This window comes from Solanum dulcamara, chromosome 5, assembly GCF_947179165.1.
Source record: "Solanum dulcamara chromosome 5, daSolDulc1.2, whole genome shotgun sequence".
NCBI classification, from domain to species: domain Eukaryota; kingdom Viridiplantae; phylum Streptophyta; class Magnoliopsida; order Solanales; family Solanaceae; genus Solanum; species Solanum dulcamara.
In genome coordinates this window covers 71,879,989-71,894,842 of record NC_077241.1, presented here as the reverse complement: position 1 = coordinate 71,894,842, position 14,854 = coordinate 71,879,989, and the positions used below count along the sequence as shown (strand labels likewise).

At 36.3% G+C, this 14,854-nt stretch overlaps 2 protein-coding genes across 4 annotated transcripts; one reads left to right on the top strand and one right to left on the bottom strand.

Moving 5' to 3' along the window:
* Positions 1-1,618: 1,618 nt before the first annotated feature.
* On the top strand, positions 1,619-8,478 carry LOC129889636 (uncharacterized protein At1g32220, chloroplastic). 2 transcript variants are annotated; one of them, XM_055965032.1, is made up of 7 exons: positions 1,619-1,873; positions 4,002-4,092; positions 4,209-4,297; positions 4,481-4,536; positions 5,560-5,706; positions 7,378-7,503; positions 7,935-8,478. In XM_055965032.1, the coding sequence occupies exons 1-7, from the start codon at positions 1,746-1,748 to the stop codon at positions 8,213-8,215; spliced, it is 918 nt and encodes a 305-aa protein (XP_055821007.1). In that variant the 5' UTR covers positions 1,619-1,745; the 3' UTR covers positions 8,216-8,478. The 2 variants fall into 2 exon arrangements, with proteins under 2 accessions (XP_055821007.1, XP_055821006.1); XM_055965031.1 differs by having other exon boundaries at positions 3,993-4,092.
* A 203-nt stretch (positions 8,479-8,681) lies between these two features.
* Positions 8,682-13,572, bottom strand: LOC129889635 (uncharacterized). Of its 2 annotated transcripts, none has more exons than XM_055965029.1 (11): positions 13,441-13,572; positions 12,855-13,152; positions 12,658-12,741; positions 10,579-10,712; positions 10,386-10,483; positions 10,098-10,186; positions 9,917-10,022; positions 9,640-9,788; positions 9,493-9,563; positions 9,223-9,337; positions 8,682-9,050 (listed from the first exon to the last, which is right to left on the bottom strand). In XM_055965029.1, exons 2-11 carry the CDS (start codon positions 13,110-13,112, stop codon positions 8,880-8,882), a joined length of 1,275 nt encoding a protein of 424 aa, XP_055821004.1. In that variant the 5' UTR covers positions 13,113-13,152; positions 13,441-13,572; the 3' UTR covers positions 8,682-8,879. The 2 variants fall into 2 exon arrangements, with proteins under 2 accessions (XP_055821004.1, XP_055821005.1); XM_055965030.1 differs by having other exon boundaries at positions 12,855-13,130.
* Between the last annotated feature and the right edge of the window lie 1,282 nt (positions 13,573-14,854).

Below are 14,854 nucleotides of genomic sequence, written 5' to 3'. Positions count from 1 at the left end.
CCTCGACCATATATGAGTGAATCATGTTGTCTACCTAACCGACTAGAGCGGCCTCTGATGAAGCTTTCATGAAAAACGCGAATCAGCATGCCAACTCTAGTTATTCCATGCTAAAGCCTGGGAATCAAGCCATTGAGAAGCAAGATCCCAAGAAGCAATCAATGTTGCATTTAAATATATTCTCTCCAGGAGGAAATCATTTTGTTGCAAAATCAGGTTCTATTACAGTAGAACTAAAGGTTGGTGTTTTTGCTTTAGTCCAATCTTATCAAAATCGAGCTGATTTTTGGATAACAAATTCAGCCGTGAATATCTTTCCTTCCACACAAGGTTATTTCTATCATTTCAAATTTCCTATAGAATCATAATAGCTTCACGTAATTGATCAAGTGTCGCAATATCAATCAACGACTTAAGCCAATTCAAGAGCAATGGTCCAGATTGTTGCTATCCCAAAGTATGCACCAACATAAGAAAGGGTGAAAAAAGAAAACATAAAAGTAGAATTTTGTACTTACTTTTGTTTTGAATAATTTTTTTTTTGAAAAGAAAGAAACGATGAAGTTAATAAAATTATATATATACTCCGTGTTTAGAAGCAAATGAATTTAAACTTATTACTAGAATTACTATTATCTTTCACGTTTTCTCTATAATATAATATACCATAAATATGTTTCGGACAGCTAATAAAAGTATCAGAATTATTTGCTCGTGGCTAGATTGTGATTTTAAACTTACTAATTTGTTAATTAATTTTATTTTGGCTTTCAATTATACGTGTTTAAATGACCAGATAAATTTTATTCTCAACAAGTTAAAAAATTGAAGAAAAATAGCAATAAATAATTCTCTTATTATTTTAAAAAAAAGAACTTTCAAGACTGTACAAACTTGAATTGATGACATGTACTGCCAAAAGTCATGAGATCTTTCCACACATACCAAAAAATGTACTGCCAAAAGCCTTGAGATCTTTCCACACTTGCCAAAAAAATCTCTTGTTTTTTTTTTCTCATCCAAAACAATTGCATATTTTTATTTGACACTTCGTATTTTTATTTTTTTCTGTTTCCTCATTTTATTTCCACTAAAAGAAATTAGGCAATTACCCTTTTTTCCTTTTTAACAATTTTTTTCCGGCCTAAAATATTCCGCAAAGTGACAAATTAGATTATTTGTGATACATAGTTACAATTTTAAAACATTACAAGACATAAGTATATTTTAATTTTATAACAAATACATAATTTACACCTGCATTTTTATAATTTATGCTAAGTTAATCCTTTTCTGATACCGTTAATATCCACAGTCTCTACAAGTTCTTTTGCGCTCTTTTTTTTTTTTAATTTGATGTCTGATATTTATATTTAAGTTCAATTAAATTAGAATTATATCAAAAAAAATTTATTAAGATAAAACACTTTCTAATAAAAATAATTCTGTATTCAACGATTCGAACTACCTTTAATTAAATATAAATGAGTACTTAGGAGTACTAAATTATACTATTTGTACGAGTTTTTCAAAAAAAATTGACCAACCATTGGCCATCAGGACCCAACCCTTACCCACGACCCCACCCCATCCCACCCAAAAGGCTTCACCACAAATCTGGCAAAACAGAGGCCAACTTTTAGAAAGCATTTTGCTGAAGTTCAACTGCTGGCTTTGCTTTTCAACTCTTCCAGTGATTAGATAACTTCCCAATCTCGTCTTTGTGAACTGTAGAAGAGAAAACTATGGCGTCTTTCTCAAATATTGGCGCCATTTGCCAAGTTCCATCAGCTCCTTCTCTTAGCAGCAGTAGTAGAGCTCTCTTTCCTACTACGTTTCGCAGTTACAGTCATTCACAAATCTCTCGCTCTCGGTCAGTATTCCTTGATTTAGCTCAACTTCATATGCTCTTTCATTCATGTATCTCTTTCATTTAGATAAGTTAGTTTCCTGTACTGTGGAACCATGATTTGAAGTTTAGGAATTTTCAATGGAAGTCCAATAAGTTATCGGGTATAAAATTAATAATTTGTATATATTTCAGTAGAGTTTTAATATAATATACAAGGTTTGGGATCAAAATTGCTAGGTTCCACCGAATCCCTAATCAAAGAGCTAGCTCCGCCACCAGTACTTTCTGTGCTGTAGTTTATCTTGGATAGTTGAAAGGAGCTTGCTAATTGAATAGGAATTTGACAACGAAAAATCATGCTGCTTCAGGGAAAGAGAAATAAAGTACTGTACTATACAACACCTAACCTATAGTAGTAATTTTAGTTTCTTATAGAACTATTTCAGAGAACCAGTTTGGATTTATGCCGGGACGCTCAACTACAGAAGCCATCCATCTTATGAGGAGACTGGTGGAGCAGTATAGGGAGAGGAAGAGAGACTTGCATATGGTATTCATTGACCTAGAAAAGGCTTACGATAAAGTTCCACGAGAGATATTGTGGAGATGTCTGGAGGCTAAAGATGTACCGGTGGCATACATTAGGGTGATCAAAAACATGTATAAGGGTGACAAAACCACGATAAGGACAGTAGGAGGGGACTCAGAGCACTTTCCAGTTGTGATGGGGTTGCATCAAGGATCAACTCTCAGTCCGTTTTTATTTGCCTTGGTGATGGATGGATTAACACGACAAATTCAAGGTGAGGTGCCATGGTGTATGCTTTTCGCGGACGACATAGTCCTGATCGATGAGACTCGTAGTGGAGTTAACGCGAAGCTGGAGGATTGGAGACATACCCTGGAGTCTAAAGGGTTTAAGCTGAGTAGGACCAAGACAGAGTACTTAGAGTGCAAGTTTAGTGAGACACCTCAGGAGGCTGGCGCGGAAGTTAGGCTTGGAGACCAGGTCATCCAAAAGAAAAGTAGTTTCAAGTACCTTGGGTCTATCATGCAAGGAAGTGGGGAGATTGATGAGGATGTCACACACCGTATTGGGGCAGGGTGGATGAAATGGAGGCTCGCTTCCGGTGTGCTATGTGACAAGAGGGTGCCACCACAACTTAAGGGCAGGTTCTACAAAGTGGTGGTTAGACCGGCCATGTTATATGGGGCGGAGTGTTGGCCAGTTAAGGTCTCCCACGTTCAAAAGATGAAAGTTGTCGAGATGAGAATGTTGATATGGATGTGTGGTCATATCAAGAGCGACAGAATTAGGAACGAGGCTATTCGGGACAAGGTAGGAGAGGCCTCGGTGGAAGACAAGATGCGGAAAATGTGACTGAGATGGTTTGGGCATGTGAAGAGGAGAGACTCAGATGCCCCAGTGTGGAGGTGTGAGAGGTTGGCCATGGATGGTTTCAGAAGAGGTAGGGGTAGGCCGAAGAAATATTGGGGAGAGGTGATTAGACAGGACATGGCGCAGCTGCAGCTGACCGAGGACATGACCTTAGATAGGAGGGTGTGGAGGACCCACATTAGGGTAGAAGGCTAGTACATAGTTACGGTGGTCTATCGTATTAGTAGACACTTTAGCACACTATAATTTCTTGTTCTCTGATGTCTGCTATTATATATTACTTTCCGTACTTTCCGTCCTTTGATTACTCTATTTTATTTGTAGCATCCCCGTTATGTGCCTTATCATATAGCTTTGAACTTATTGACCTCTTCACTTTTTAGCCTTATCTAACGTCTTTTATGCTTTATTGAGCCGAGGGTCTCCCGGAAACAGCCGTCCTACCTTGGTAGGAGTAAGGCCTGCGTACAATTTACCCTCCCCAGACCCCACGTTGTGGGATTACACTGGGTTGTTGTTGTTGTTGTTGTTGTATAGAGTTATAGGGCAGGCTTCTCATTTTCTTGTTTTTTTTTCCCACAGCACAAGCTAGATATGTACACCTGCACAGAAAACTATGTTCTTTGAAGTCTAAACTAGTTTTCTGAGAACTGGATTAAGGTTTTCAGTAAAATTGTATGTGCTGTATTTGCAATCATTTGTTTGATCAGATATCTAGCCTGATGTTTCTCTTCTTTTTAGTTCTTGCAGACTTTGTATCAGAAGCAGTTATGCCGAAGCTGTTAGAGGGAATCCTAACTCGGATGCAATTGATGTTGTAGCAGATGTTAAGGCTGAGCGGGTATTACTTCATGACAAAGCATCTTCTTTTTCTCCTTTTGAGATCAAATCCATTTACACCTGTCTCAATTTCAGAAACTAGATGTCATACACTCAATTTTTTCTTTTTTTCAACAGATTGTAGTCATAGGAGGCAGCGGCTTTGTTGGCTCTGCAATATGCAAGGCTGCAGTGTCAAAGGGTATAGAGGTCATAAGTCTGAGCAGGTATTTGTAATATCTGACTGAGCAGTTCAATAGGGATTTCAATTATTAAAATGAATCTTTACTGTTTGATGTGATAGATCTTAAACATTTTCTGTTGATTCATAAGGATCCATACAATTGTTCTATCCTCTTATGCTGTTTTTACTAATTACGGGTTCTCAAATTTTAGTATTTCCTACACAGGTCAGGGCGTCCCTCTTACTCAGAGTCGTGGGTAGATCAAGTCACTTGGATGACAGGCAGGTTCATTTCTTCATCATACCCTTGAGTAGGTTGACAATGAATTCAAGTGAAAATTTTACATGGGTTAAAACAATGTAGAAGTTGGCTTTCAGGCCCTCTTTCTGATGAAAGCCATTGTAGTTTATTGAGAATGGATAATAATGTTATTGATGAGCAAATCTCCATATTTTTCCTTTTGGTTGGGGTGTGTGTGTGTGGTGGATGTGCTTGCTGAAATAAGTACCTACTAAAGATAATTGAAGACTCTCCCGCCACACTAAATAACGGAAAGAGTAATCTACTGAAGCTCCTCATGGCTTTGCAAGTCCAAAAGTGGGGAGCCATGTGGTTTCCTGCTGCTTTACCTAAGGTGACAGGTACCTGCATAATCAGAGTTTATGTTTAATCCAATCAAGCTGAAAAGGAGACAATGGATGATCATTTTTGGCAGGCCAGATATGAGGACCTGAAGGATAGTCAAGCAAAGTAACTTTGTCACCAGAAAAAAAATCAATTTACCCTTAAAGATGAATGGTGGAGGGCAGAGTCTATTTTGCAACCATTTGTCTATTATTCATGCTATGATCGAATCCTGAATTGCAATTTGGACATAGAGGATTAACTAGTGATGGCAGGAAAAAAGAAAGAATAGAATAATGCCTTTCTAGCCTAAAAAGTCAAAACACATAGTCAAAAACTTGATATTCAATCTTTGCCATAGTCCATAGGTGAAGATTTACAAAAGGACCAAGTTCTAGAGTTCCTTCAAACAATATGAATCCTGGACCAAACAAGAGCAAAGAAGTGCCAAGAATCTAGAAGTACTGGATTGTTTTGCCTAGTCTGGTTGTTATGGTCAATTGGTCATATGTGAACTTGAAAGAGGATTCCAGTTAAAACTACATATCAAGTAGAAAAAAAAAGATCCCAGTACTGACAGATGCTATCTGTGTTGGTGTTGTTTTGACTTTTAGTTAAAATCTTTTTCTGATAGTTTTCCACCCAATCCAGATTACTCATATGATCATGATATCATGCAGGAGATGTTTTCTATGCAAACTGGGATGAAATACTTATTGGGGCTACTGCAGTTGTTTCAACTTTGGGAGGTTTCGGTTCTAACGAACAAATGCAGAGGATCAATGGTGAAGCTAATGTTGTGGCTGTCAATGCTGCTAAAGAATATGGTCAGTAGCTTTCGTTTTGTTTATTTGAAGAAATCTGGAAAGCTGAAGTGACCTTTAAAAGAATAAAAATAAGATTTGTTTTCAATGTCAAGTAATAAACTTTTTGTGGTTAATTTTTCCAGGGTTTATCTTCTCTATTTCATTTTTACTTTAACTTGCAAAATATATAATGAATCAGATAAGTAATGCTTCCCTGTGATGAAGCGTGAGGCATGGTTGACTCCATTATTAACTTTAGCTCAGAGCTAAAGATATATGTTGCTGGAGAGAATTGATGCTTAAAAAGATATTTCTCATTTTTTAAACATCAAAGAGCAGAAAATCTGCTCGTCGCTTCTAGTTTATTGACATTTACCGGCTGAAGGAAAAGCTGATTCCATCCACAGATTGAAATAAAATGCTTGATTGCTAGCTTTTGGTGTAAACTGTAGGATTTGCATGAAGTAACTGCTATTATAGATATTTTACATTTCTCTTGCACTGGCTTGGTGCTGGTCTGTTTATTATTAAAACTTACCTTACTTATCAAACAACTATTAATCTCAAACTAGTTGGGATTGGCTATATATAACTTCATGATCTATTTTGCTTCACCTAAACCTGTTTGATTCCAGTATTCAATAATTTGGGATTGGCTAAAACAGAGGTTCTCTACATTTTGTTCTGTCGTACAAAAATTAAAAAGATCCCTCGAAAAAGTTGGACCTAATGTAAACTTACCAACACCACTAAGTATTAATCCCAACTAGGCCGTATCGTCATCTACATGGATGTTTTGCTTCCATCTTGTTCTTGTTTTCACCAAGCCTGCATAGATTTCTAGAGATTGTATGTCTTTTGCAACAACTTTTTTCATGTTATTTTAGATCTACTTCTTCCTCTTTAATACCATCAGTGATTATATTTCACACCTATGAAGCGCAGCATTTGGAGGTATACATTCAACAGATCAAACCAAAGGGACCTCTCATTTATCCTTTGTGTACTTTTTGCATTTTCTGAAGAATGAGAACGTTTCAAATCTTGTCTATTCTTATATTACCACACATCAAAAGCTCAAATGCGGTGATCTAGAAAAAGGTAAAAAGAAAAAAGAAAAGTAGGATTTTTGTGTGATGTCAATTCTGTATTTTTTGGGTCTGCCGCTATTACAGAAAAAGGATAAGTTGGTAAGTTTTTAATTCTTGGGTTTTTGTGTTTCTTTGGTACTCTTAGATTGGTATAGAAGCGTTCAGCAATTGATTCACCTACTTTGGTGCTCTTCCTGACAAATTCTTTTTTCTTGGGGAAAATATGACCTCAAAAGCTATTTTTTTCCATTAATCTTCCTTTTGAGAAGCAACTCAGGGTTGATTACTCTGTTATTGGGCGGTATAGACTGACAGGACATTGTTTACGGTCCTAATAGGAAAGCAATTTCATTTACTTGAAATAAGTGCAATGCTTATTGTCATCTCTCGAACTGAAGGTTTTGCAACTTCATATTACACCTATTGCGTACATAATTTGCAAGATCGGTTTGCAATTAACAGTATGGTACTGCTTTGATGTTTAAGAACAATCCTTATGGCAGGTTTAGCTAGTCTTTTGACGCACCATATTATCATTGTTCCCTTGTTTCTCTATAGCTATTCATGCCAAGTGTTACATTATATCTATTGTTATTTGCAGGGATCCCTAAGTTCATATTGATTTCTGTGCATGATTACAATCTACCATCATTCCTCCTTCAATCAGGCTACTTCACAGGGAAAAGAAAAGCAGAATCAGAAGTTCTTTCCAAATACCCTGGCTCAGGTACTCCATAAGATGTTTACTTCTCATTGTTGGCACCGTGGCAGTCTGAAGCTTAGGGTCTAAAAATTATTCTCTGAAATTATTGGGTGCCACAGCACCATATCTGCAACAAGTTTGTTGATAAAAAGGGAAAAAATATCAATCAAGCATGGACAAAGACCAGTCTTGCTTGGGCTTCTCTGTTCGAGAGTTTTATCTCCTGAAAAGTATCTCAAAGGACTTAAAACCTTTAAGTTATGGCTTTAACCTGTGTGTCATAATATGACAAGGTTGTAAACGTGCTTTCAACATTTACTAGTTACTGACCCTGAACTACTGACCAAAAATAGAAAAAGAAAAAAGAAAGCTTGTTGCTAACCCTGAACTAGTACAGCCAGAATTTTTTTGGTAGTTACATACTTATACCTATATTTCTCACTGAAATATAACAGGTGTTGTTCTTAGACCTGCCTTTATATATGGGAAGAGGAAGGTTGACGGCTTCGAGATCCCTCTAAATTTGATTGGAGAACCTCTTGAAAAATTATTACGTGCAACAGAGAGCTTCACTAAACCATTGAGCTCGTTGCCAGCATCCGACTTAGTTCTAGCCCCTCCTGTTAGCGTGGACGATGTTGCTTATGCAGTGATAAATGCTGTTAAGGATGACGACTGTTTTGGCATTTTTACCATCGACCAAATCAAAGAAGCAGCAGCAGGAGTGAAGGTGTAAAAAAATAGTTCACATCTCAAAGAAAAATGATGTACATCTTGTAACAAAATTATATATATGTAGACTATGTATCCTGTCATACAAACTCTTCCTTATGATATCCATAGTATAGTGAACCTTTTGATGCTAAAATAGCCTATTTTCATCCTGTATTCGCAAGAGGAGCAAATCAACACTCTATCTAGCAAAACACCATGTGTTGGTCTTGGAGATTGAAATTATAGCATAAAGGTCACTAGATGTGCATTCGGTTGATTGCAGTATATCTAATGAACCAGCAGAAGAGTTAAATTTTATTACAATATTTTGTTGATTTAGCTGGAAGGCAGCCTAGAATTTTAGTGCATGCATGTCTAATTTAGGTATTTCTCCATCTTATGTCTGCATAAAATTCCAAAATGATTTTCTTCCAAAAAAAGGGTTTTACTCCTTTTACAAGAACTTTTGAAATCATAAGATTCCAACATCATGCTGAACACCTCTTGATTGATGAGAAATGCATACTATTACAACAAGACATTCACAACTGGCATTGTAACGCACAAATGTCTGCAAATTAACAAGGAGATTTCAAATGATTTGAGAGAAAAATTAAAGAAAAACAAAATTTTAGCGCAACAGGCGATCCATTATCCATCTTGTTTCAAACCATGCGCCACATGTCTCATCTTTGCGTTGTGCTTGATTGAGTTGCAATTTGAACCCAAGCAAACTCCTCCTTGTAAGCTACATTTCCGTCACACGAGGATTCACAGGTGTACACAGCAATGGTAGCCCAGTCAAGAGAATGTACATCATTTTCCACACCAAAATAATAGAGTATTTGTGGTAAAACCTGGAAGCAGCAGAGAAAAAGAGCATAAATCGAAGCTAATAAAAAAAAACTTCACACAACCAACAAATTTGGCCACAATTTTTACAAGACTACTGGAGACATACAATTTATTTAATTAGTTTGAAAATAGCCACAAGCTAGACTTGCAAGCACAGCAAAAGCTTCAATATACCTGAAATTCAAAAGCCCTACGGCCGCCACAATAGGTGCACTTAGGGATGTCAGCCTTTGATGGCTGGCCACTTGACGTTGGCCATAATGGTTTTGCTCCAGCATCTCTGTAATACCTATTTTCCAAGATAATTATCGAATCTCAGTGACAAGTCATGTGATCATACTTCTTAGGGTATGCAAAGAAGGCGGCTGCTGTCATTTATCTATCAATGCATAGTGTTTTTTCAAAATTAATATAGCAAAAAAAAGGTGCAAGTACTTCAATAACCTTAATACTTGCTCAGGGGTACGAGATATCCTCTCCTGGAAAGATGCCCAACTCTTCTTGTCATCTTCCCCCTGTTGTAGAAACAATTACGTTAAGTTGAAAGTTATAGTAGATATACCCATCAACCACTAGAATAGCCTTGCATACCTCAAAGCTGTCTATAAGTGCTTCGGTTGATTCATCCACTCGGCTTGAAGAAATCAATGAGTTCACTTGACCATTATCATCACAAACTTTATCCTCACATTCATCAGTAATTGCAATCTCATATTCTCGCCAGAGATGCTTGCTTGCAACTGTTTTGAGGATTAAAATCTCCATGAACTTCTCATGCAGTGATATTCTAAATATACAACATTCTTACCGTTTTCTAGTATCATATCAGTTAAGTAAGATTTTAGAACAACAGATCTATTACCCTTACCTTCTCGCACCTCCCTCAGAGTCCCATTATTACGAGGTTCAGATGCATCCTGAGAAATGCTTGAGGGTAAGCAGCGTTGTTTATGACCTGACTTCCAATGAACAGTCTGCAAATTGGATTCATTTAGGAAAATTCCGTCCTAACAGAAAGGAGCAAATGAAGCATGGTACACGTTGCTGACCTGGTGTTTCTCCGAGCAGTAGTGTACTCTTCGGCAACCACCACAAACTTTATCTCCTTTCCACGTACCACACCAGCCACAGAGAACAACTGAGAAATGAAAGACAAGATGTATTATAAAAGATTCAGGACATTTATGTGTAGATATTTTTGGGTGATCAATTAATATGGAGTTAAAAGAAAAGAAAAGGTCAACAACTTCGATAGATAATCGCTAATACTTAATCGAAATCAATTATCAAATTGAGTCATTGACCAATGAAAAAAGTACATCCTTCCAAGGAATTACCTCCAAGACTAGAAGGTTTATCTTTCCCATTGTTTCTTGGGGGCTCACTGGAGTAAAAGGAGTTATCACGGGGCAATTGGCAACGAAAGACCTTGACACTTGAAAAACACATTCAACAATCAGAGTTAGATGAAAGGATACATAATCAGGGTAGTTTATAGTCACAAAACAAAATTCAATTGCGAAGAAGAACCTCCTGGATTGCTTGTCTTGGTTCCTTTTCCACTGCTCATGTTGATCTTTAAGGAGACAGGCCATTGATGTACACGTGAAGAGAAATAACATGCGGTGAAAAGTTGAATCCTTCTCCGTGAGTGGTGCGTAAACCTTTAGAATAAGTAAAATTAACAAAAAGGAAAAAGATCAATTCAGTTTCCTCTTTCCACTCTTCTTTTTTCACACAGGGAAAAACAAAAAGGGGACAAATGGTAGCAATGGAACCCTGCACACAAGTAGATGTAGAGCCCATATAATGCAGAAATAACTAATGCATTATTGAAAAAATAGGCAGCAAGGGAACTAATTAAGTTGAAACGCATGGACAAATTAAGGAGAGACTTTCCTTTGGCAAGAAAATAAACAAACAACTTGAGTGTGCCTCGTAAATTGAAAAAAAGTGACCAGAGACAAAAGGAATGGGTGACTGGGAATCATAAACCTAAGAGTCATAACAAATGCCTCTTGATGAAATGGCTTTGGAGATTCGATATTGAGGAAAATGCACTTTGGAAGAGAACTTTGGTTGGAGAAGTTCACTTTAGAGAACCCACGGTGCACCAAAATCTCTTAAGCACCTAATTGAACAGGATTATGGAAACAATATTCGAGGATATTGGAGTAAAGTTGAGACAAATATGGTCTCTTAAGCACCTAATTGAACATGATTATGGAAACAATATTCGAGGATATTGGAGTAAAGTTGAGACAAATATGGTTTTCTCTTCCCAGTAATGGAAGGAAATCAGCTTTTGGGAAATACATGGTTGGGCCACGCTCTGCTCAAGGACCAATTCTTGGACATACATTTTATTTTATTTTGAAACTAGTAATGTTAGGACATGTACAGTTTACCCCCACAAGACAATGGAAAATTAGAGAATTTTATTAACCACAGGTTGGAATCTCTTTCTGAGAAGGAATTTAAATGATTGAAAAGTAGAAAGCTTATGTTTTGCTTCAGATGCTAAACAATGTAGTTTGAATCACGACAAAGTTAACACCATCAGTTGGAAGAGACCCTCCAAAGGATTTTATTCAGTCAAAAGTTGATACACTATGATGGAATCTAACAGGTAACAACATGGATAGATGGGCTTGGAAAAAGATTTGGTTCAATAGAGCTCCTTTGAAGGTCTCTTGCTTTTCTTGGATTGTGATCAGGCAGGCTTGTCTCACTCAAATAAACCTTCAAAAGGGGGGATCCGCTTTGCAGCAGTTGTCCATTGTGTGGAGCAATCGAAGAAGATAGCCCCTTCTTTTTGCATTGCAGGGTCACAAGTCAATTATGGAGCATGAATTATGATATTTCAGACATTGGATCATGCATAGCTCCATTACAAAGCTGCTGCAACACTGGAACAGGAGGGGAGTTGAGGCTTATGCAAAAATTCTCAAAAGAGGAAGCATTGTACTAGTATCTACAGGCCCTAATTTTTCGCACTTTTAGCTCAGGCCATTTGTGGACTGTCTCTCTTGAAAGACACATCAGACTTTTAAGGCAATAGTAGAAATGTTGATAGCCTTAAACCTAGATAGGAGAAATGTATTCAGAAGTCGTTAACAATTAAAATCCTAAACCCATCGGAAGAACTAAAGTATCATTTGACCAACTCCAAAAGGATAATAAGAAAAAAAGAACCACATCTCCTCTTATGTTGTATATTGTACAGTTAGATTAAGACTTTTATGCTGTATAACGTCAGGTTATATTGGAAACATTGTCTTTTGTAAATTAGATCGAGACTTTAGCTTCAGTAACGTTCACTGTTTTTTATTTGGGCAGTTACTTCAGTGTTGAAGCATATTATGACACGGATTAATGAAATATGTTCCTAGAACTATCAATATTATTCCCTAAACATAAAAAGAATTCCCTGAGTTCGCTTCTAGCTCCATTTGTATCAGGCAGTGTTTTCCAATTTGTAGGCTAAAGGATCCCCAGACCCCACTTTGTGGGAGTACACTGGATAATGTTGTTGTTGTTAGGCTAAAGGATGTATAAGATGCAACATGCAGCTAAAATTGTAACTTCCACAAGAACATAAAGATATACCTGAAGCATGAACTGCAAAGGTTCACCACAGAAATAGCAAAGACATGATCTCCCTGTCGGCAAGTTAATTGGATCCAACCAAGCCTACATTTACAGAAACAAAAATTAGAACTCAATCAACATTGGAAGCGCCCTTCATCCTAATGAATATGGAAAACAGTGCAAACGAATCAACAAGAGAACTTTTCTAAACATACAGGAGTACCCCCAGCTTTGCTTGGAAATAACTCACGTAGCAGTGACCATGAATTCTCAGGCTTTTCAAGAACCCCTAACCCCACAGGTTCTTTGTCTTCATCCTCCTCCTCCTCGTCATCATCATCATCATCATATGAATCAACATCTCCACTGTCATCAATTTGAATGTCTTCTTGATCTTCCTCATCAAGGGGTGTAATTTGCAAAGTCCTCTTTGAAGAGCCTCTGCTTCTTTCAGCATTAAATTGTTCCTCCATTTTTCGCTAAACTATCAACTGTGATGATTGAAAAAAAAAACTACTTCCCAGAAACATCAAAAAAATGCAATAAAACAAAGAGACAAACCTCATGTTCAAGAGCCAATTAAGAAACTAAGGGAATTTGCAACAAGCAAAATACTAAAACTCCACCACCAAGACTCAATTTTTACGGAGACCCAGTTCATAAAGTGTAAAAAAAAAGACCTCATCAACTGGGAAAATAACAAGAAGCGAAGTAAGAGAACTCCCATCACCAAGACTTACTTTGCTACAGAGAAAGAGTTCATATAAGCATGATAAACAACGATTAAGTGGAGGAAAATACCTGAATTATATGTTTTCTCGTTCCCTTTTCAGCTTTGAAATATATTAAACTGAGATTGACTGAGTGTTCTGACCTCAAACAGCAAAGGGCAGGAACAGAGCAACCAAGGAGAACGAGGGTTAAAGGCAGAGAGACATAAACCTGTATTTATATTTGGGCTTAAATAAATGTGGGTTGTCACTAGAAATTGGCCCAACTCATGGACAAAATGACCCAGTTGGGTTATATGGTTAAACCTTTTAGTAGGGTAAAAATTTAGAATTTATATTTTTGCATCATAATATAGTCATTTCATGTGCTCTTACATCTTGTTTGGAAGGTTGCTACCCATTGTATTGTATTGTTTGTTTAATATCATTTTATTGTATCATTTAAATCCATCATTATGTAATAACAAAAAGTCTTGTTCTATGTAACAAGCGATTTACACCTTTGTTTGGATGGTTATTACCCGTTGTATTGTACTGTATTGTTGGTTTAAATACAATATTTGTTTTGATTGTTACTTAAATTTTATTGTATCATATCGTTTAAATCCATCGTTAAGTAACGTGTCATTTTGTGTAACGACCAACTCGATGTGATCGCATCGTTACTTTAATATATTTTTTTCATTTTATCTTTATTTAAATAATTTTATTTTAGACTTTACCCTACTTTTCTCGTAGGTTTATCATTCAAATTGTTGATGTGTGACATTATGTAACGACACAGAACGATACAATTTATCCAAATATTGTATTCATTAAAATATTACAATATGACAAAAATACAACACAATACAATGAAGTACGATACATTATGAAACAATACGTAACAACCATGTTAGTGTGATCGCGTCATTACCTTAATATTTTCTTCTCATTTTGTACTTTTTATTTTTATTTTATTCTTTACATTACTTTTTCATAGTAGCTCTATTCCATACCATACTTTTCTTGTAGGTTTATCATTTAAATTGTTGATGTGTGACATTATGCAATGACAGATAACAATACAATCTATTCAAAATGCAATGACAAAGAACGATACAATCTATTCAAACATGGTATCCATTTAAAAGAGGGTTGAGCGTTGGGACTTATCATATTTTACCGGAGGGGTTTGAATTATTAAAATAATATAATATGATACAATATAATACAACACAATATAATACGATATATTATGAAATAGTAAGTACAAACCATCCAAACAAAGTGTTAAAGATCTTATACCTCTCTAAGCATAAGTTCAATTTTAAAGGCAAAAATAAAAGATCAATCTATTTGAAGAGTAAACCGTGTAATTAAATATTTTTTTCATAGACAGATTTTTAGATACTAGTATATCCTTTTTTTTGAAAATTATGCAGTGCTAAAATTGTTTAACTAAATAGTTCCTATTATCTTATGTGATTGGCTAAAATCGAGAA